Below are 22,489 nucleotides of genomic sequence, written 5' to 3'. Positions count from 1 at the left end.
CGGTGTGGCTTCCAGAGGCCGCAGCATGTGAATTTATGCCGCGGCGTCTGAAGCGTCCTCCCTAGGCAGAGCACAGCGAGGAGACCGCAGCGGCCCGAACCCCTGATCGCAGGCACGGGCAGCTGCGGTCTCCTAAGGAGTAGACTTGCGGCCCCGCCGATCAGGACGCGCTGTGTCCAGCACGCAGCGGGTCCTGAACTTGAGCACGTACCTTACCTGCTTGTCGCGGCCTGTGATGATCGCGGCTCTGTGCTGAGGGTCGGCGCCGGCAGGAACTTCACTGCATTTGAATCCATTTGCGGTGCCGCGCAGAGGAGCTGTGTCTGGACCAATGGCTGCTGCCTGCCAATCAGATGCAAGGAAGTGACGTCGCTGTATGACGTCACCTCCTTGCATCTGATTGGCAGACAGCAGCAGCAACTGGGATAGAACTGACAGCTCCTTGCGCGGCACCGCAGATGGATTCAAATGCAGTAAAGTTCCTGCCGGCGCCGACCCGCAGCATAGAGCCGCGATTGTCACGGGGTCTGCGGGCCGCAACAAACAGCCTCAGGGGCCGCATGCGGCCCGCGGGCCGCGTGTTTGAGACCCCTGGGCTAGAGGATGGATCAGTAAAGGGCAGAGAGCTCCACTCCGACTCAGACGGCAGCAAGGTGGAGGTGGGGTACTGGAATGGGCCGGTATCATCAAAGATGAACTTGTGGGACCTTTTTGGGTTGAGGATGGAGTGAAGCTCAACTCCCAGACCTACTGCCAGTTTCTGGAAGACAACTTCTTCAAGCAGTGGTACAGGAAGAAGTCGGTATCATTCAAGAAAAACATGATTTTCATGTAGGACAATGCTCCGTCACATGCATCCAACTACTCCATAGCGTGGCTGGTCAGTAAAGGTCTAAAAGATGGAAAAATAATGACATGGCCCCCTTGTTCACCTGATCTGAACCCCATAGAGAACCTGTGGTCCCTCATAAAATGTGAGATCTACAGGGAGGGAAAACAGTACAACTCCCGGAACAGTGTCTGGGAGGCTGTGGTGGCTGCTGCACGCAATGTTGATCGTAAACAGATCAAGCACCGACAATCTATGAATGGTAGGCTGTTGAGTGTCATCATAAAGAAAGGTGGCTGTATTGGTCACTAATTATTTGGGGTTTTGTTTTTGAATGTCAGAAATGTTTCTTTCTAAATTTTGTGCAGTTATATTGGTTTACCTGGTGAAAATAAACAGGTGAGATGGGAATATATATGGTTTTTATTAAGTTGCCTAATAATTCTGCACAGTAATAGTTTCCTGCAAAAACGGATATCCTCCTAAGATAGCCAAATCTAAAAAAAATCCCACTTCAACTTCCAAAACTATTAAGCTTTGATATTTATGAGTCTTTTGGGTTGATTGAGAACATAGTTGTTGATCAATAATAAAAAACCCCTCTAAAATACAACTTGCCTAATAATTCTGCACACGGTGTATAATATAATTAGTACACCCTGCCAATCCCTGTGCAATCTGTAAGCCTACCTGAGCAGAGTAACAGGTGACATATACCTTACTGTGCGTATTTCATAGTGTATTTTACAGATAATTTATTATCTCCCCTACTATCTGTGATTGCACTTTGGGTACATCTTTATAATTCATTTTTTTCTGTCCTTCATAGATTTACATGTTACACATAGAAAGCAATATCACAATTTCACATTGCCTGTAATGTATATTGGAGGTACACGTTATCCATCACAATAGGAGAAACATCGTCCAGATTGAAAGCCATCATGTAGGACATTCCTCCGTTCTCCATTAATTTCCTGTGCTGCAGCACCCGCACCCTGTGGATGCTGATACCTACAATGACCAGTGAGTGGCAGTCTCCTTTGGCAGTGAGGGGGTTAAGGGGATGTTGACAGATGAGAGAGAGGGACTGTTTTAAATCCCCATAGAGGCTCCCACAGGAAATTAACTCTCCATCCTGCAGTTAAATCTGACCCTTTGGCTTTGATTCAAGTAGCTAGCCATGTGAACACCATTGAGCGTCTGTTTTTAGCAGGGAAAGCTTACAGCCCCTGTAGATTGTGCTTCTAGGAATGAGCTGGGACCACAGGCTACACCCTCTGAACAAGTTGTCTGTGAGTGTGCTGTCAGAGGCAGAGAGGGCCGGGATACGCTGAGGACGACACACTGGAAGCCTCCCAGCTTCAGCCCAGTGCTGCCCTGTAATGTAGCCGGACCGGATTCTTTCTGGGATCTTTTGCCTTTTGGAATGGACCGTGATCACTGTTCATCCTGGACACTTCTAGATCCGCCTCACTGAAGGGAGATCACAGTCCTGATCAGGACCCTAGAAGTACCTGGAATGGATCTGACACTGAAACTTCCCTGCTGATATCTTTTACTTTACAATTCTTCCAGTGACCTGACTGGTCCCAAAGTCAAAGGCCACTGGGATGCTAAATTGTTGGTGTGACCCACTATGGGGGCAGATTTCCACTCATTTTTACTGATGTTTAGCACTGCAGTTATGTCATGGATGTGTTCACAGCTCCCAGTCCTCGGCTCGGCCAGTTTTCAGCATACCCTTTTGCCTGGCACTTTTATCCATACTATATATTTCCTTATTAATTTGCCTTTTAGCTGTTGAGCTGTAATCATCCCCAGAAAACCTGTAAACACTCTGGCATTTGCTGAATTAGGAGCCTCTTCTCCCCAATGCGGCGGCCATTGGTTGTTTACATCTGCAGCTCTTTACTACATGATGCCATTTTTTACAAAAAACAACTACAATTTTTTCTGGCCTCAGAAGGCAAATGTTTATTTTATGTCAATTGGTGATTTTAGAAGAAAGTAGCAATGCTGAAATCATTGTCAATACAAGAACCCACAATATGTCTGTGTGTCTGGAGGAACCGAGCTAGGGTCTCTGCAGGCCTCCAGCCGTCCTGAGGTGGGCTATCCGGAGGGACCAGCGTGCTTGCTACACACAGCTCCGGAGGGGATAGTGGGATGTCCGACACACACTCACATCTGCTCCACTGGAAGGACCTGGAGCCTGTATATTTTGCAGTAAACCTTTCATATTTTCCTTTCCTTGTCTATTTTTGGATTATGAATTTTGTAAATATGAAACGTTTTCAAGCATGGAAGAACTCCCTACCTTTTTTGTCTTATTTTAATATTTATAAAGTAAGTACTATTTTATTTGCTGCTTAGCATGTTGTTATGGTTTTCATATAATTGTGTTTTGGTTAAACTTTGTCCAAAATAATATTTTCAGCAGCTGAGTTCTAGAAATGAATCCTAGGTGTAATTTTGTGTGGTTATGCCAAATTTGTGTTCTTAAGACTATGTGCCCACATTGCTTTTTTTGTGTGCTTCTTTTCTGCACACAAAAAAGCATGTTTTGGAAGGAAAAAAGCAGCTGAAAAAACGTGCATTTTTGTTACTTGCATTTGTTCATTTTTTCATTTGCATTTTTTCCTGCTTTTTTTGGTGCTTTTGTGTTAGTCATTTCGATTGCGGGGGTTCCTGCGCTGTACCCCCGCGATTGCAGCTAGGTCTCCTGCTGATGTTAGAGCCGGGACCCACCTCTCATAGTCCAGAGCGGTGATCGCGCCGCTTTCGGCATTTTAACCCCCTAAATGCTGCGATCACTGCGATCGTAGCATTCAGAAGGCAGGGATAGGGATCACTTACCTCTCCCTGGCGATCGGGTCCCTATAATGCGATCACAGAAACCTGATCGCTGCCATAGTAACCCTGGGTTGTCACCTTGACGACCCCCGGGTTACTGAGCTACGAAGAGCCTCACATACCATGCTGTATTCATGGTGTGTGAGGCGAAGTGTTGCAATATAATCCATTGTAGTGGTATAGCATTGCAGGGGATTATACAAACACAGAAAAAAAACACAGAAACAATTGACATGCTGCTTCAAGGAGAAAAAAAGCAGCATGTGCCCAGCAAGTCAGGACTCTCATAGACTTTGCTGGGATGCTTTTTCCTTGCTTTTATTGATTAAAATAAGCAAGGAAAGACGCATGAAAAGACACAAAAAGCCACGTGTGCACATAGCCTTAATCTGACTAGTTTGTCTACTGTGCCATTACGATCCAATAACCTACATACTGAATACTATACATTATCCATACAATATCCATTGTATTTTACAAGCAGTTGTTTCACCTGAAATTAGTTTAAAGCTTATTTGAGATGTCTTAAATGGGTTGTCCAGGCATATTGATGGCCTATCAGTATTGGGTAGGTGATCCGTATCAGATCCGTGGGGGTCTACCATCTACCACCCTCATGATCAGCTGTTCTTTGCTCCAGCAACGACTGGATATAAACATTGAGTGGAGCTAAAGTGCTGCTTCGTGTAATGTGTTTTTTCCTCCTCTGCTGGCTCTATCTCTTAATTTGTAATTGACTTTGAGTGGGTGGGAGGACACAAACTACTCTGATGTCTCTCATGTACAGCACACAGAAAAGGATTCCTACTCTTCATCCCTTAGTTTGCACACAGAAAGAAGCAACAGCACGGAAGAAATCATACAGCAGGCCTCAGCTGTGTTGATGTGATTCCAGTTCTGGGTTGAGGTAATAGACTTGTTAGAAAGCTCAGCCGTTTGTGGCTCTCTTCTCCTGTTTTCTTACTCTGCTCCTCACTTCTCCCCACCCTTCCCTGTACATAAAGTAAAATATGAGGTGTAGCCTGAAGTGAGCTAGTAGATGGTCTTGATTTCAGCAAGACAGTTGGGCTGTTTATTTTTCAGAGGGGATAACAAGTTCAGGAATTGGGGAGGAGCAGAAGTAGCTCATAAGTGGAAAAAGAAGCAGATAAGACATATAAAAAGTTTCTTATATTTACCTGTACTATTTATTTATGCCAATTTTTTTAGAAAGCACAACTTTTATTTAAAATTAAAATGCGTGATCGTTCCTTTTGTCAATGTCATCTGTCCTGAGAAAGACGGAGACCCTTATATACATTTGATGGTTGCCAAGTCCTGCCAAAATCAACAGGTTCAGCCAACTTGGATCTTAAGGATCAGTGATCCCTATTAGAAGTTTCCATATTTATATAAACATTGAAAGTTATATGTTAATGTTGGGAGCTTCCTGATCCTCCCTTTCCTGTTCACTATTGGACCGCAGGACATGGTGAAATGGAACATGAAGCTGAGCATGTATGGTGCTCCACTAGGTCCATTCATTCTCTGGGACTGCTAGAAGAAGCTTTCTCAACATCTCCAGAATTATATACAGAAAAAATGGAGCAGGATAGGTGATACCTTTTTTAACGTAAGGATTTACACTTTAAATATGAAACTGTTTCTAAGGCCTAAATAACCCATTTACAGACACATTTTTAATTATTTGGGGAGCAAATAGAAGTTATAGAGCAGTCAGAGGTGTGTGCTGCTTATTGGGAAATGGCACTATTGGGAATGGAGGGCACTCCAATGGCACTGCTTAGAGGTGGCACTTTTCTGGCAAAGATGACACTATTTAGATTCTTTGGTTGTGCTGTTATTGGACACACCTCATTATAGGAAGCATGGTGTGTGTATCACAGGATGTAATGATATAGTTGTCCAAAATGGCCACTTTATTTTAGCGTTTTCACTTTCACGTTGCTATTGTTGTAGAGTTAAGTATATTCTGAGCTTTCACCTCACTCAACCATTTATTTCTCTCGGCATAAAAAGCTCCATGTGAAGCAACAACTTTAAAAGGGTTTTTAATATTAATATAATAGGCGTTATCTGGATATCTAAAAACAACCACAAGGTATGCCCAAGTATTCCTGCCCAACTGCAAGCTTGCCAGTTCTAGCTTTTTCTGGGTTCCTCCATAGTGCAGCATGTGATGGGACATGGCACTGTTATGTCTTTCTGAAGCTGACAACGGAAACCTCTGTATACCACTATATGAACTGAAACTCAGACTGCCTGAGGGACTCAAGCCTAAAGAGATCAGATTCAGGTCTAGTTCACATAGTGCAGTTTGGTACTGTGATTTTATTATTAGGTGTTACAGTTTACACCTTGAGTTAATCTTTCTCTATTTCAAGGCTGGTATACTCACCAGCCGCCATGTTCTTCTGTTGTCAGTAAGGCTGCTCTCACATCAGCGGTATTCTGCCGCAGTGCCGGATCCGGCACAAATGCATTACAGTTCAATGGAATCGCAGCAAGATAAGGTCACATGCGGCCTCATGTGTATCTATCTTGCCGCGAGTCCATTGAACCATATCGAAATGTACCGCATTTTTAACGGATCCGGCATTGTGGCAGAATACCGCTGATGTTAAACCAGCCTAACGCTTAGGTCGTCTTCTGCAAGATATGGCCTAGCTTAATCGCTCCAGTGTTGTATTAAAAGCTTGTGACCATTACCTCTGACTCCCGGTCAGTCAGGAGCTGTGGTCACAAGATGGCGGAAAGGAACCAGAGCCGCTCTGGGAAGAGCAGAAAACGGCAGCTGCTAACTATTTTACTAGGGAACAGACGTTAGTGATACCACTCCAGCGGTGAAGTATAAAAAGAAATGCTGGAGTGGTGTTTTAAATAAAAAGTATAGAAGAAACAGGTGTCCTCTTTTTGTTATTTGGGTTGTCTGGCCTTAGGCTACAAGTCGGCAGTCACTCTGTGTGACCACAAACTTTTGAACCTACATATCACGCACACTGCGAGGATTCTCTAGTGCTGGCATCAGGAACGAGCAATAATTATGCTGCATACTTCCGGTCACATTCCGACTAGACATAGCTGGCCTCACTTAATACACTTGCAATGAGTAAGGCTGCCCACGTCTAGTCTGCATGTGACCGCATGTAAAACACATACTTGCAGTCACGCTCCAGTCACCAGAGGATCCTCACAGTGTGCAGTGCACGCAGTGTGTGGATTAACAAGCAGTGGTTGTTACCAACCATTCAAGCACTCCAGTGCCAGAGGCAGCAAAGCAACCCCAAAACATCAGGGAACCTCCGCCATGTTTGACTGTAGGGACTGTGTTCTTTTCTTTGAATGCCTCTTTTTTTTTTTTTTTTCCTGTAAACTCTGTTGATGGCTTTTCCCAAAAAGCTCTACTTTTGTCTCATCTGACCACAAAACATTCTTCCAAAACGTTTTAGGCTTTCTCAGGTAAGTTTTAGCAAACTCCAGCCTGGCTTTTTTATGTCTCGGGGTAAGAAGTGGGGTCTTCCTGGGTAGCCTACCATACAGTCCCTTTTCATTTAGACACCGACGGATAGTACAGGATGACACTGTTGTACCCTCGGACTGCAGGGCAGCTTGAACTTGTTTGGATGTTAGTCGAGGTTCTTTATCCACCATCCGCACAATCTTGCGTTGAAATCTCTCGCCAATTTTTCTTTTCCTTCCACATCTAGGGAAGTTAGCCACAGTGCCATGGGCTTTAAACTTCTTGATGACACTGTGCACCGTAGACACAGGAACTTTCAGGTGTTTGGAGATGGACTTGTAGCCTTGAGATTGCTCATGCTTCCTCACAATTTGGATTCTCAAGTCCTCAGACAGTTCTTTGGTCTTCTTTCTTTTCTCCATGCTCAATGTGGTACACACAAGGACACAGGAGAGAGGTTGAGTCAACTTTAATCCATGTCAACTGGCTGCAAGTGTGATTTAGTTATTGCCAACACCTGTTAGGTGCCACAGGTAAGTTACAGGTGCTATTAATTACACAAATTAGAGAAGCATCACATGATTTTTCAAACCGTGCCAATACTTTTGTCCACCCCCTTTTTTATGTTTGGTGTGGAATTATATCCAATTTGGCTTTATGACAATTTTTTTTTTTTTTCATTGAAGACAAAATAAATGAAGATAATACCAAAGAATTTGTGATTTGCAATCATTTTCAAGGATAAACTGCGTATTATCTGACAGAATTGCAGGGGTGCCAATACTTTTTTGGCCAGCACTGTATAAGCTTCTTATACTATGAATGTCTTTTGTTCCTATAGCAACCAATCACAGCTCCTACTAATAACCTGTAGTTCCAGGCTCCATTTACTTTAATGAAGGCATGTTTTTTGGAGAGTAAATGTAAAGTGCGGGGTTGTATTTTTCTGTCAAATCATAGTCTACGACGTTCCCTGGGTCACATGAGGTGTCTGTGCAAAATTTTGTGATTGTAAATGCGACGGTGTGGATACACTTTTCATTTCACTTTTTCCCCATTATGTAGATAGGAGCAAAATTGATTGGTAAATTGGAACGTGCGGGGTTAAAATTTCATCTCACAACATAGCCTATGATGCTCTCGGGGTCCAGACATGTGAGTGTGCAAAATTTTGTGGCTGTAGCTGCGACGGTGCAGATGCCAATCCCGGACATACACATATTCAGCTTTATATATTAGATGGACTTCTGAATTTTTTTGCAAAATGCAAAAAAGTGCCATATTTTTAGACTGTCCTGGAATTTCTAGATGGTTGTCATCGCAGGTCACGTAGAGCCTAAAGCCGGACAGCCTTTTTAACGTGCATTTTTGTACCCGAAAAATAAATTATACTTGGACTGTGTAAATGAAGCCTCATAAGGCCTGCACACACTAGATCAGCTGATGGCCATCTCTCCTGTCTCCCTCGAACAAGATAAAGGGTTATCCGAGACTTTGTAATAAATGCACCTAAGCACTACGTGCCTGTTGTGCCCGGCGCCGTTCTTCGCTGGCACAGAGCGGTGACAGACGGTGATTGAGCTTCTTCTGCTGATGTCACGTCAATGGAGCGGTGGCTTCTTTTCCACTCTGCTCTGTTAACCGGGCGGGACAGCAAATGTCAACCGACTCCCCGCTGTCTAACTGGGATATCCCTACATACTCTGCTTAGCCAAGAGCTCTTCTACTATCTACTTACAGTCAGAGCAGGACTGACACCAGGAACATAAGTAGGATCGGCCAATGAAATTCAGTGGTCCGGTACCTTTTCTTCCCTGATACCATCTGGGACAGTTGGGACGTCCACATACACATTACGCTGTCAATCGATCCCACTGATTTCGGTGGGTCCGGATGACTCTTTTTTTTCTATGCTAGTTGGGATTATTTTCAATCCTCCAAGTAAAAGCAAAGCTGTCCAAGTTATCCTAGAAAGGCATGTGCTTCCAATTGTGGGCACATTTTTCTTTAATTGACTTATGAAGGCAATCAGGGCAAGGGAATGTGGGACGGTTTTATTACAGTTTTTAAAGAACAGTATATTTGTTTGTACCCTGGATTAACTCCTTCCTGCACCATGATGTACATCAAGGACCTTTGGTAATAAAGGCACATTGATATTTGGTAGTTTCAGAAAGTCATTGTTGCTGAATGATTCTGGGTGTGCTGGTTTTGAAGGCTTCTTTTGGTATGATGAGTAGTGTTTTTTTAATTGCCTCCGTTTGGGTTACATATAATGTGGAACAGTCATATGAAAAAGTTTGGACACCCCTATTAATGTTAACCTTTTTTCTTTATAGCAAATTGGGTTTTTGCAACAGCTATTTCAGTTTCATATATCTAATAACTGATGGACTGAGTAATATTTCTGGATTGACATGAGGTTTATTGTACTAACAGAAAATGTGCATTCCGCATTTAAACAAAATTTGACCGGTGCAAAAGTATGGGCACCTCAACATAAAAGTGACATTAATATTTTGTAGATCCTCCTTTTGCAAAAATAACAGCCTCTAGTCGTTTCCTGTAGCTTTTAATGAGTTCCTGGATCCTGGATGAAGGTATATTTGACTATTCCTGTTTCCAAAACAATTCCAGTTCAGTTTAAGTTTGATGGTCGCCGAGCATGGACAGCACGCTTCAAATCATCCCGCAGATGTTCAATGATATTCAGGTCTGGGGACTGGGATGGCCCCAGACCTGCATATCATTATAAAGAAAAAAGGTTAACATTAATAGGGGTGCCCAAACTTTTTCATATGACTGTAAATATGATGTATTGAGAAACTTTCTTTGAGTGTAAAATTAAGTAGCAATTCAGGAAAAATAAACCTGAAAGCTTGAACATGTGCACAGCAAGTCGTTATTACATAGAAATCTGTTAATTCTTTTGAGCATTTTTGGATAGGCTTCTGCCTGCTTTACTGCTTATGATTTATTTGCAATAGTTACTTTTTACAGGAGGAAGGTACATCAATCTATTTGGATGTGCTGAGAACTCCTTGTCCCTTCATCACGTTGCTCGCTCCATCGGCCGTCTCTGAGTACCCACCGGCAGCATCTTCACCTGGCTCTTCAGCATCCACACGAGTGGGGAACTTAGTTTTTTCCTATACTGTAGTTTCTTTTTGTGTTGCCCATTGTTTAGAGACATTTCTGTATGCTGTGAAGAGATTAGGATGGATTTTTTTTTAAAGCACTATTAGTGTTTATAGAATGACAATTAGACAATTTATTTTATATATATTTCAACATGCGGGACACGCAACTAAATTGTACAGTAGAAATGTAACAGTTGCAGAGATTCCAGTCAAAATGTACGTATAGTTTCATGGTCCTTTTCAGAATAAGTTGTCATGTGTACATTAGCAGTACCAGGATTTCTAGCCATTTTGCCGTGTATCCTGCATTTTCCCCCAGTTTTTCCCTGGCAGGCCATTTGTTACATTTTCGGTTGTCTCTGAGCTGGTGTGTGGAGACTAGCCGCTATGTCTCATATACACTGCACACACGTGGGTTCAGGCCTCACCTTCATGAAGTTTTCTTATGAAACGTGCTTTGTCGCAGGCACCATCCCAGAGGGATTAGACTTTTTTTCTGGGCATCTTCTCCTTCAGCCTCCCTTTTTCATGTGTCTTGTCTCACTATTTAAGTTTGTTCACTTTTCATAGCATGTAAACCATTGCATTCATCTTTTTACTCGCCTGCATCATTATGTATATTAGATCTTTATAATATCTGTGTGCATTCTGCTATTTTGTATGGTTTAGTTCTTTTGTTACTTTATGTTCTCATTTTGCTGACTGCGATTCTACGATATACTTTTTCGGCTTATATTGCCCCTCATTATATACTTTCTGATTCCATGATTGTGTATCAGCCATCTGTGCTATTTACTTGTACCATGGTTTCATATGACGGCACTTGGTGAATATATATCGTCAGATGTAGCCTTTCTACCGGTATCCTCTTCTATATATTTTTCTGTATACCCTCCTATTAATATAGATACTCTGTACCTTTATACTTTTGATAACTTTCTCTCTATCCACATGATTCACAATTTATGTATGTTTTTACAATAAAGATTAAGACCATCTTTAAATAGACTTTAGTGTTATATTTGCTGAACTTCTTACTTTTTGATAGGCTACAGATTTAGATTTACACTGTGTTCCAAATTATTATGCAAAAAGAGTTTTGGAGTGATAAGGTTAGACATTTTTTGTGTGTCATTTAAACTCATTGATGGTGATGTGTGTCAGGGCTCTTTATATCACTGAAAGCAATTGCAGATACCTGTGCACATTAGTTTGGCGTTAGGTGTGTCCAAATAAAGGCAAGACTACTTAAGAAGCCTGTTCCACATTATTAAGCAGCCTACATTTTTTGCCAAAATGGGAAAGGAAAAGGATGTGTCGGCTGCTGAGAAGCAACAAATTGTGGAGTATTTAGGTCAAGGCATGACTACAATCAACATTGCCAAGAAACTTCATTGTGATCATCGCACAATCAAGAAGTATGTAGCTTAGTCACAGCACACACGTGTGCGTGCTGATAAGGAGAAATTGAGGACTCTTTCCAATAGGCAATTGCATCAGGTTAAAAGAGCAGCTGCTAAAATGCCTTATCATAGCAGCAGATAAGTTTTTGAAGCTACTGGTGCCTCCAACGTCCCCCGAACAACAAGATGCAGGGTCCTTCAGAGGTTTGCAGCTGTGCGTAAGCCATCCTGTCGACCACCTCTATCCACTGCACAAAAGCAGAAACAGCTCCAGTGGGCCAAACGATACATGAAGATCGACTTCCAAACTGTTTTGTTCACCGATGAGTGCTGTGCAACGCTCGATAGTCCAGATGGATGGAGTGGAGGATGGCTGGTTGATAGACACCCCATGAAAACACGGCTAAGGCGCCAACAAGGAGGAGGTGGAGTAATGTTTTGGGCTGGAATCATGGGGAGACAGATTGTCGGCCCCTTTAGGATCCATGAAGGGGTAAAGATGAACTCCATAATCTATGTAGAGTTTCTAAAACAGCACCTCCTGCCATGGTTCAGGAGGAAGAACCGTGCATTCCACAGCAAGATAATTTTCATGCATGATAATGCACCGTCTCATGCTGCAAATAACACATCTGCATCTCTGGCTGCTCTGGGCATAAAAGAGGACAAACTTATGGTGTGGCCACCTTCTTCCCCTGACCTCAACCCCATTGAGAACCTCTGGAGTATCATCAAAAGGAGTGTCTATGATGGCGGGAGGCAGTTCACATCTAAGCAACAGCTTTGGGAGGGTATTCTGTCCACATGCAAAACAATTGAAGCACAAACCATCCAAAAACTGACAAATTCAATTGATGAGAGAGTTCAGAAGCTTTTTTCAAACCAGGGGTCCTATGTGCAAATGTAACATCACCTAGAATTAAGTGTTGACTTGAAAACTGTTTGATTTCCTTTTGTAATAAGCTGATAATGCTTATAATTTCACAATTGACCATTTTGTTTTTCAAAATAAAAATAAAAAGGTTGAAAACTCTGCTGTGCATAATAATTTGGAACATACATTTTAAGTGCATTTTGAGTGTTTATTATTTTTAAAAATATACTGTTTTCATAGGCAGTTTGATCAAAAACATTTCAATTATACTCGAATAGTAGATGACTGGAAAATAACAATGACTGCAATTCATAAAGTTAATTTAGGAAACTATGAAAAAATAAATTTTGCATAATCATTTGGAACACAGTGTATTTAGAGATATATTTTTATGCCCATTAACCAGTCTCCACATTTTTCTTAGATTTCTTCTGATTTTCGTTCTCTGTAACACACACACACACACACACACACACACGCACACGCACGCACACGCACGCACACACACACACACACACACACACACAAACACACAGAGACACACACAAACACACAGAGACACACACACACCAACAGACAGACAGACACACAGACAGGCACACACACACACAGGCACACACACACACACAGGCACACACACACACCAACAGACAGACACACAGACAGGCACACACACACACAGGCACACACACACACAGGCACACACACACACACACACACACACACACACACTCACTCAGCATGGAGGACATTACACAGCAGTACTGAGCTGTGAATTGTGCTGCTCTTTCACTCCTCCTCTCCTCTTCATAGAGTTTAATAGGCTCTGTAATCTGACGCCTCACTGAGTTGGCAGCCCTTTGACCATGATACATTTTAGCAGTGGTTTTTCCAGAGTGGATGGTGATGTCGGGCACAGGAAGAAGTGGCTCATGTCTGGGGAAAGAAGCAGATTTCTCTGATAAGATATATTGCAATGTTCTTATATTCTCTTGATTTATGCCAGGGCTACACTGAGACTTTGTAATGGTATTATTTTGACTATCAGTCTGTTTGCGCATGCTGACTATTTGGTGCATAAATATTCTGCATCAAATCTACATCTTCTTTCAGAAAAATGCACCAAAACCACATGGATTTGGTGCGTTTTCTGTGCTTTTTTTTTTTTCTTACCAAGAATTGAGATTGTTGCAGATTATTTTCTGCACCAAAGCTGCCACGAAAAAATAAGCAACGTGCACACAACACTTCAGAATTCTTATTAGTTTTGCTGGCATAAGGATAGACATGTGGATTTGTGACAAAAAATGCATAAAAAACGCAGTGTGTGCACAGCCTTAAGTGGCAGCTGCCTCCTGCGTAATTCCATACAACGTAAAGCGCACCAATCACCAGGATTTTTCTATATAAGCTAAAGCCAGTGCTATACCTGCACTATCAGGCTGATTCTATACATACCTGTAGTTGTAAGATTGGATGTATACTTTCTTAAATACAGGCAAGTTACATAAATGCTCTGCTTTTTGATTGACAGGAGCTGCCGAATAGCTAATATGTGGGTTGGGTATTGCTATCTAATCCCGCCCGTGTCTGCTGCCTGGCCTCTGTAGATGCTAGACTGTATGGGCATGACGCCGAGGGGTTACATACATTTCACTTTAGGATACTCGTTAGCCCTTATTCACGGGTGCAATTTCACAATTGTACTATTCTGAACGTGAAAAAATTGAGTGTTATCACTTTTGAATGCAGTCCATATACAGGTTTCTTCTTTGTCCATATGTTGTGATTAGGTTGCCCCACCACCGTGCGGAGCTGCCGCCCGACCACCGTGCGGAGCTGCCGCCCGACCACCGTGCGGAGCTGCCGCCCCACCACCGTGCCGCCCGACCACCGTGCGGAGCTGCCGCCCCACCACCGTGCGGAGCTGCCGCCCCACCACCGTGCGGAGCTGCCGCCCCACCACCGTGCGGAGCTGCCGCCCCACCACCGTGCGGAGCTGCCGCCCCACCACCGTGCGGAGCTGCCGCCCCACCACCGTGCGGAGCTGCCGCCCCACCACCGTGCGGAGCTGCCGCCCCACCACCGTGCGGAGCTGCCGCCCCACCACCGTGCGGAGCTGCCGCCCAACCTACACCCCACCTACTGTCTCCTCCCCAAAATCCTTTAGGATGTAAGCCCGCAAGGGCAGGGCCCTCTTCCCTCTGTGCTAGTCTGTCTATTGTAACGTGTATATGTATTCTGTATGTAACCCCCTCATGTACAGCACCATGGAATCAATGGTGCTCTATAAATAAACAATAATAATAATAATAATAATAATTAGGTCTATTTTTCTTTTTTTCCCTGTGTCTGGTATTAACACATTTGTGGATTGTAATTTCAGGATGCTAAGAGCCTGCTTTATATTGGCTTAAGAAGATCATCAAATGAAAGGGTGTCCAGTTTTTGCTCGTTTTCTATTTCCGCTGCTCCCCTGAGTGCGCCATTCTTTTTTTGGGTGTTATTTTAATCTGCCATACGGTTGTAGGATATGAGCTTTTTTATTTAGCTCTGATTTTCCCTGGCTTTTCCATGAAGGCCTGGCTTGCCGGATTCTCTGCCAGTGGTCTTTACACTACTTAGTATTCTTACCCTGTGGCCAACGCCCCTGAGAAAAGACTGCAAAAATGCTAAATATTCAGCGGATAAGCGGAAAAGAAATAAGAGCAAAAACTGTATATTTTTGACTTAGTGGCAGCTTAAAGAGGTTTTCCATCACACTGACCTTAGAATAGGTCTATATACAATGTGTGGAGGCCTGGCAGCCGACACTCCCGCTGTACCGGTGCGGTGGTTTGTTCTTCACACTCTTTATATAGAGTTGGCCTCCGCAGTCTGCTGAGGTTCCACCATTATGATATTGATGACCTATCATGTACATAGGTCATATCATTGTAGTGGAAAACCCCTTTAAAACTTGCAAAGATTTTTGAACCCCTGATTTGTCCTCCTGTATGAAGTGGGGAAAAAATGTAGCTGCTTTGCGTAAAAGCTGTAAGACCATCATGATGAGCATTGCGGCTCACAGCTTTCTTGGTCCCAGCCTGAGAGCCTGTGTGGTTGTAGAATGATATTGGGAGAGGAGAAGGATTCGCTTGTCTATTTTACAAAAAAACCCCAAAACATTTCTTCCCCTCTGGGATCTGTGAGCTCTGTTTGGGGGATTTCTGTGTAGGATCCTCCTCTCTTGGCCAGGGTGGTGATAAAGAGCGGCGTCTCATCCTCTGGAGAATTACGTTACTCCCACCCATTTACTGGGCTAGAAACTGTGTAATGCTCAATTTCCTCCAAGATGGCGCTGCAGGGAAACCAGATATGAGGACAGTTTTCCTCACTGATAACAGCAGATTTCTGCGGGGTAACAACACAGGGACATTGGGATTTGCTTATCTTCTAGGGCTCCTAGCAAATATGGCTTGTCCATAGCAAGCAACCACTTTAATGGGAGTGGGAGAGCTGGGTGGTAACCTTTGTAGAAAATGTATTGGCATCCACGTTGGTATCAATAGGTGAAAATGGCTGGGAGTTGTAGTGGGCACAGAGGCTGCAGCCTCCTCCTATGGTCTTAATTGGTAGGTGAGGGTACGGTAGCGCTCGTATGTACAGGGAGCGACCATCATATAGTATACTATCAGGTTCTGTTGCTGCAGCAACCTTCCCATAACATATGGAAGTCTAAGGCTGCTTTCACACATCCGGTTTGAGCTGTGCGGCTCAATCCGGCTGTGAAGCCTATGCAACGGATGCGGTGAAAACACCGCATCCTTTGCATAAGTTTTTTACATGCGGCCGGTCCGGTTTTTGCCGCTTGCGGCATGCTACTGAGCATGCGCAGTGGCAAAAACCGCATTCGGCGGCCGGATGCGGTTTTTGCCGCATCGCGCCGCATCTGGCATCCATAGGGATGCATTGGGAAAAGCGCCGCATCGGCCGGATGTGGCGCAATGCGTTTTTTTTTTGCCGGAGCAAAAAACGTGCCAGGGAACGTTCCATCCGGCCGCCGCATCGGCTAAATCTGCCGCATGCGGCAAAAACCGGACCGAACGCAAGCCCATGCGGCACAATGCGGCACTAATTAAAGTCTATGCAGGAAAAACGCAACCGGCAGCAAAAAAAAACGGTTGCGGTTTTCCTGCAAAGTGCCGGATTGTGCCGCATTGCAAAAGCCGGATGTGTGAAAGCAGCCTAAGAGAAGTGTGAAAAGTGACACAGGCTTCAGAGGAGCAGGACCGATCACACACAGCCATTCTCCTGACAGTGTTGACAGATTTTACGGCCCTAATCTCCCAGTGAAGCAGCTTCTCTTTGGAGCCCTTTGCTTCTCACAGGTTCTCACACACCAAGGAAGCTCTGTCTCTAGAATTAGAATAAAAGCCTGTATATCACCATCCAAGGTTTACAGAGTGTCAGAACGTCATGTATCACATATTTGATAATGTCTGATTCCGTTCTTCTTTGCTTTTTTCACAGAGGTTGGGCAGTAGCATGCAGGCAGATGAGGGCTCAGAATGGCTTCTGGAGCTCCTGAGCGAAGTGCAGCTGCAGCAGTATTTCCTACGTATACGTGATGACCTGAACATCACGCGTCTTTCCCACTTTGATTACGTCAAGAATGAAGATCTGGAGAAAATCGGCATGGGCCGGCCTGGTGAGCCAATTTAGGTTTGGTAGTTATCTGTGCGCACACAACAATTGGCTATGAAAAAATATTTTTTACTCTCTTAATATAAATCATTGTGTTCTGCATTTATTTGGACAGCTAATTTATCAGCATCTTTCTATCCATATTTGTGCCCCATGCGTCTCCTGTGTACCTGGCACCAGGATGTCGCCCACGGTGGTATTTGGTAACCACAGGTGTCATCATGTAACTACAGTTTATTGCTTTCATTGAATGATGCATATCGAGATGAGCAAAAAGATTCAAGGCACACCGGTCCTGCCTCCACGTTGGTAGTCCTCACTATCCGGACCAGAGCCGTATGAACTTCTCGGCCAGTTCTCAAATGCCGGCATCCTGTGTATTGTTGGTGTTTACAAGACACCGCGATATGTGTTGTCATGTCATTGCAGGGGCCTTAGAGGCAGCCTGGAAGCCTGCTTTCACAGCTAAGAAAGTTCACAAGACGTCTGTCCAGCTGCCATAGAGTACCAATATAGACGCAGGACCAGGGGACTGATTGCAGAATACTGTAGACCCCCGAGAAGTGCGCAGAAAGGAGTGCACACCTACTGTCTGAGTGCCCACACAGACCGGCATACTGATCAATAGATCAAACCTCAATGCCCACCAATCTGCAAGCAATTCAAGTGCCTGCTAAGTATGGAAAATCAGAATGTTTCATTGATTTTTAACTTCCGTCGGCTTAGCTGGTATGAGAAATGTTAAAAAAAACCTTAAAAACAAAAAAAAACACCAATGCTGTCCAAGTGACCTGCACCGCTCCTTTATATTCAGTACTGCGCGTTCCCCTGTAGACTCCTGGCATCAACATCCAGCCGGTCCTCATGTGGCCGCTGAATCCTTCACATTCTGTCCGAACAGGAAGACACATCTCTTAAGGAATGTAAAGGATGCAGCCTCAACATGCAGTTCTAAAGTAGTGGCTAACCCTTTAACTAATGCACATTTATATGACCCGTTTGGAATAAATTCTGCTTATTGAAATTGTAGCCCTTTTGGCGCTGTTTATATTGTGCGATTACTGAAGGACGACACCACACCGCCTCTACCTGCACCATGGTGACCGACACACTGTGGAGGCTGGTGATGTCTCTTCACTTGCTTCATACCTAGGAGCCAGGGACAATCAGAAGACATAACACACTTGTTTGATCTGCCTATCTAATAAGGCCCAGTACAACATCAGAAAGAATCTGTTCTTCCCCTTAGACCTAAGACACATGGCGAGAAAAACTGATTTTTTATCGCATTCCACTCGGACCAGTATTACTCTATATGCACGCTCCCATGAGCGATTGTTTTCTCAGTCCTAATCGGACTGAGAGAACAGTCGCAGCATGCTACGGGTGCAATGCGATCCTGTTCCACTCGCACCCATGCAAGTCTATGAGAGAAAAACATCGCACTGCTCTCACGTTACACCGGTGAGCAGTGTGAGACTCGCAATTGCCGGCTACTGAGGAGAGAGGGAGATAAATTCCTCCATCTCCTCAGCAGCGCTGGCCTGCCCCCCCGCAGCTGTGGTCTGATCGCACGATCGGACCACAGTCGCAATGACCCTCGCATGACACTCGACTCCTGCTGTGCTGCCGGTGTCATGCGAGGATCACACATAACCTTGTGTGGCCTCAGCCTAAATCTCCATAACAGTTTATAATGTTTAGTCAGTCAATCAATTTAAGTACTAAATAGTGTGGGAAAGTACAGTAAGATCTTATCTAACAGCAATGGCAGAAATAATGTGGCATGTTCGCTCACCTTTCTTGGTTGTGTCTAATCAATTCAAGTTATCTCAGATGTTAGCGAGGTTTTGATGGAAATGGCGCCAGCTCATACAGCCTATACTAGAGCCTGTGTTTGCCCATCATGCACTAGAGCTTCTGTTGCATATGTATACAGTATTAGGAGACACTAGCTCGCCGTTACTGATTACAAGCTGCTGCCCTTTATATTCTATTAGCGGTTGCAGAATTCTTCCCATTGTAATGCCACATCAGCATTTCCTCAAGTATCTAACTGCAATTCAGAAAGAAATTTGCCTCTCCTGGTATTAATTTGATTTCATTTTTTCCAAATTTCGATGTGGCTTGGTATTGAGACAACTTTTTTTTTTATTAATCCAAGGCCATGGTGTTATGCAGAACATTGATTTAGATTTTGGGGACCTGCATCAAACAAACTTGTGTGTGTAATTCAAAACAGTTGGATGTATAAAAGCCATGTGTTCACCATTCCCCATAGGAGCCATCGCATCATGTCAGCCTAATTTTCAATCAGAGCTGGGCTGGCAATCTGCTGTTTGTAGAAAAAGAAAAAGAAAAAACATTTTTCAGCTCACCTAAAACCGTGTACTCCAGGGCTTAAAGGGGTGCACGCGGTCCGCCGGGCAGGCCAGTCCGGAATGAAGACAGCAGAGGAAGAAGATTCTTTAAAAAATAGAAAAATAAACAGGCTCCATAATGCAAAAAAAAAGCATAAAAGGCTTGATGCGTTTCGGACCTTACATTAAAAACAGAGTCCTTAATCATAAGTGAATACATGCTTAAAGGGCATGAGTATATATGGGCTGGAGGTCTGCAAGTAAATGGAAAATCACGCCCTTATTTACCATTTACTTGCAGACCTCCAGCCCATATATACTCATACCTTAATAAACATTTTGGATTTTATCATTTGGAATTGGTGCTGGATCCTCCCTCCCCCTTCTTCCTCTGCAATCTGCTGTTTGTCCCAGGCTGGCTTCTGAGACTCCTCGTTGGCCATACCTTCCCTCTGTAGGGGCAGCTACAGCCAAAATATTGATCAAATAAATGGCTGTCTGTGTAAGGCTGGGGCCACACGGGGATTACTGCGATCCCCTCGCTTGACACTCTGCTCACGCTGGCAGCACATCAGAGCTGAGTGTCATGCGAGTATCCCTGCGACTGAGGTCCGTTCGTTCGAGCAGACCTCAGCAGCGGGGGGCGGGTCAGCGCTGAGTAGGGGAGGGCTGGCTCTGAGGAGCGGAGAGATTTTTCTCCCTCTCTCCTCCGTAGCTGGCTATTGCCATCCTCGCTCTGCACTCGTGGTACATCGGTGTACTGCGAGTGCAGTGCGATTTTTCTCTCGCCCCATACACTTGAATGGGTGTGAGAGAAACAAGACTAGCATTACAGTTGCAGCATGCTGCGATTGTTTTCTTGGTCCGATTAGGGCTGAGAAAATAATCGCTCATGGGTGCTGACACACAGGCGAATATTGGTCTGAGTGGAATGCGATTTATTAATTGCACTCCACTCGCACCGATTTTCTCGCCGTGTGTCTTAGGCCTAACACATTTGTTAGTATGGTAGGATGATATCACAGACACTAACTATCATTTTTCTCCTAGGCCAACGGCGTCTTTGGGAGGCAGTAAAGAGACGGAAAGCAATGTGTAAACGTAAGTCCTGGATGAGTAAGGTAAGCCAATACTGACCACAGAATAATTCCTTATTGTGAAGCTTTTGTTACCTTCGTGGTGAAAATGTCGCTGAGTACACATACACTGGGAAAAATCCAGTGAAAGCAACTAGAAATCTGAGATTGACCAATCCATATGTGGCTACCCACATTGGTACGTGGGCATAATCCACTTGAGTGGATGTCACTGAAACAATTTCTAATCTGTGTTGTAAATATCACTGTCCGTATGAGCGGTCACCCAGGTTTCCTATTGCTCTGAACTGCAGTCAGTTTTTGGGTGGTTTGCACATGGATTTTCTCTAACATTTTGGAGAAAAAATAGACGCATATGGCTTTTTAAGATCTATTTTTTTATGTTGTTTTTCGTGCAATGAAAAAAACACCGCGTTTTACCAATCAGAAATTTCTAAAATCTCATTAAAAAAATCATGTGGGGTTTTTGACCTGTTATGCCTTATAAAAAAAAAACAAAAAAAACCCCTTTAAGTTGAAACTGTGTTAAAAAACCTCATCACACAACACTTGGAATTTCCGCTGCCATTTTCTGACCATAGTCTGCATTAAAAAGCTTTGTGTGTACATACCCTCATGGGTAATGGCCCCTTTTGCATTGTGTTATCAGTGGGACATGTCTCCTGCCTATGACAGTATGACGTGGAGAAGCTCAGCGGGGCAATCGCATTGTTTACACTTTGCTTATTGAAATGAGATCTTGTCCTAGTAGAACATCTTTGTTTTCCATCCACTTTATGTGCAGCGCACTTCTTGCAGCTCATGTTATTAGAAGTCAGTTTAGTCTGGATAGCCGTTAAGTAATGGTCGTGTGGCAGGATGGGATAGGTTATGGTTATGGATGGCAGCAAGCAAAATGATTATCATAACTGCTGCTGAAGCGCCAATATATTCCAAGATGTGTACAGAAATTGTCATCAATTTTAACAGTCCCTGCCCCCCTTGGAGGTCACTATTTGGATTATCCTATAATGGTGTGTTTTTGGAGTGTGAAGAAAACCGATGATATGGCGAGAACATACGTACACCATGTAGTCCTTACAGGGGGCTACGAGCAGGGAAATGTAGGTCTGGTAGGGGTGCATTTAGACATTTCCTGTTACCACATCTGCAGGTTAGGTCCATGATTTCTCCTAAAAGTCAAAGCAGATATATTATTTTTCCCTTTATTAAACAGGGCTTTGTCCACCTATCCCTCACTATAAACTGAAGTATAAGTGGGAAGATGTCATAAAGCAGTGGTTAGCTCTGTCATTTTACAGCACATGGGGGACCAGGGTTCAAATCCCACCAAGGACATCACCAAGGAGATCATATGCTCTCACCATTTTTACATGAGTTTCCTCCAGGTTTTTCGGTTTCTTCCCACACTACAAAGTCATGCTGATAGGGAATTTAGATTGTGAACTCCAAGGGTGAGGGATGATCACATCTGCAAAGCGCTGTGCAATTAATAGCACTATAAAAGTGAGTAAAATAAGTAAATAATGCCCTTATACATCCACAAGCCCTCATGTGGGATGATGTTTTGCAGCTATGTACACTACAGTTACCTTTTATTTAGTCTGCTAATAAGGGCCTAAAAACTTAAAGGGAACCAAACATCAGCATTTTCCTATATAAGGTGCAGCCACAACTATCAGGCACATTGTGTACATACATACCATCAGGGGGCAGCTCGGGTGTTTAGGCAGCGAAATCCAACTTTATAAAGTTTGAAAATTCATGCACTTTTTGATTGACGT

The 22,489-nt window shown here is 43.8% G+C and overlaps 1 protein-coding gene across 7 annotated transcripts in view; it reads left to right on the top strand.

The window, feature by feature from the left end:
- Nucleotides 1-22,489, top strand: part of TNK2 (tyrosine kinase non receptor 2) — a 337,552-nt gene that overhangs the window by 180,779 nt on the left and 134,284 nt on the right. For 4 of the 7 annotated variants that reach the window (XM_075340441.1, XM_075340440.1, XM_075340439.1 and 1 more), the window contains 2 exons: nucleotides 17,075-17,252; nucleotides 20,659-20,729. In XM_075340441.1, the coding sequence (XP_075196556.1) occupies nucleotides 17,090-17,252; nucleotides 20,659-20,729 (234 nt within the window). In that variant the 5' untranslated portion in view covers nucleotides 17,075-17,089. Of the gene's footprint in view, nucleotides 1-2,147; nucleotides 3,179-17,074; nucleotides 17,253-20,658; nucleotides 20,730-22,489 lie in introns of those variants that run through there. The other 3 variants (XM_075340438.1, XM_075340436.1, XM_075340435.1) reach the window with 2 other exon arrangements.

Source organism: Anomaloglossus baeobatrachus, chromosome 3 (assembly GCF_048569485.1).
Source record: "Anomaloglossus baeobatrachus isolate aAnoBae1 chromosome 3, aAnoBae1.hap1, whole genome shotgun sequence".
Lineage (NCBI taxonomy): Eukaryota > Metazoa > Chordata > Amphibia > Anura > Aromobatidae > Anomaloglossus > Anomaloglossus baeobatrachus.
This window is presented reverse-complemented; position numbering and strand designations above follow the sequence as displayed.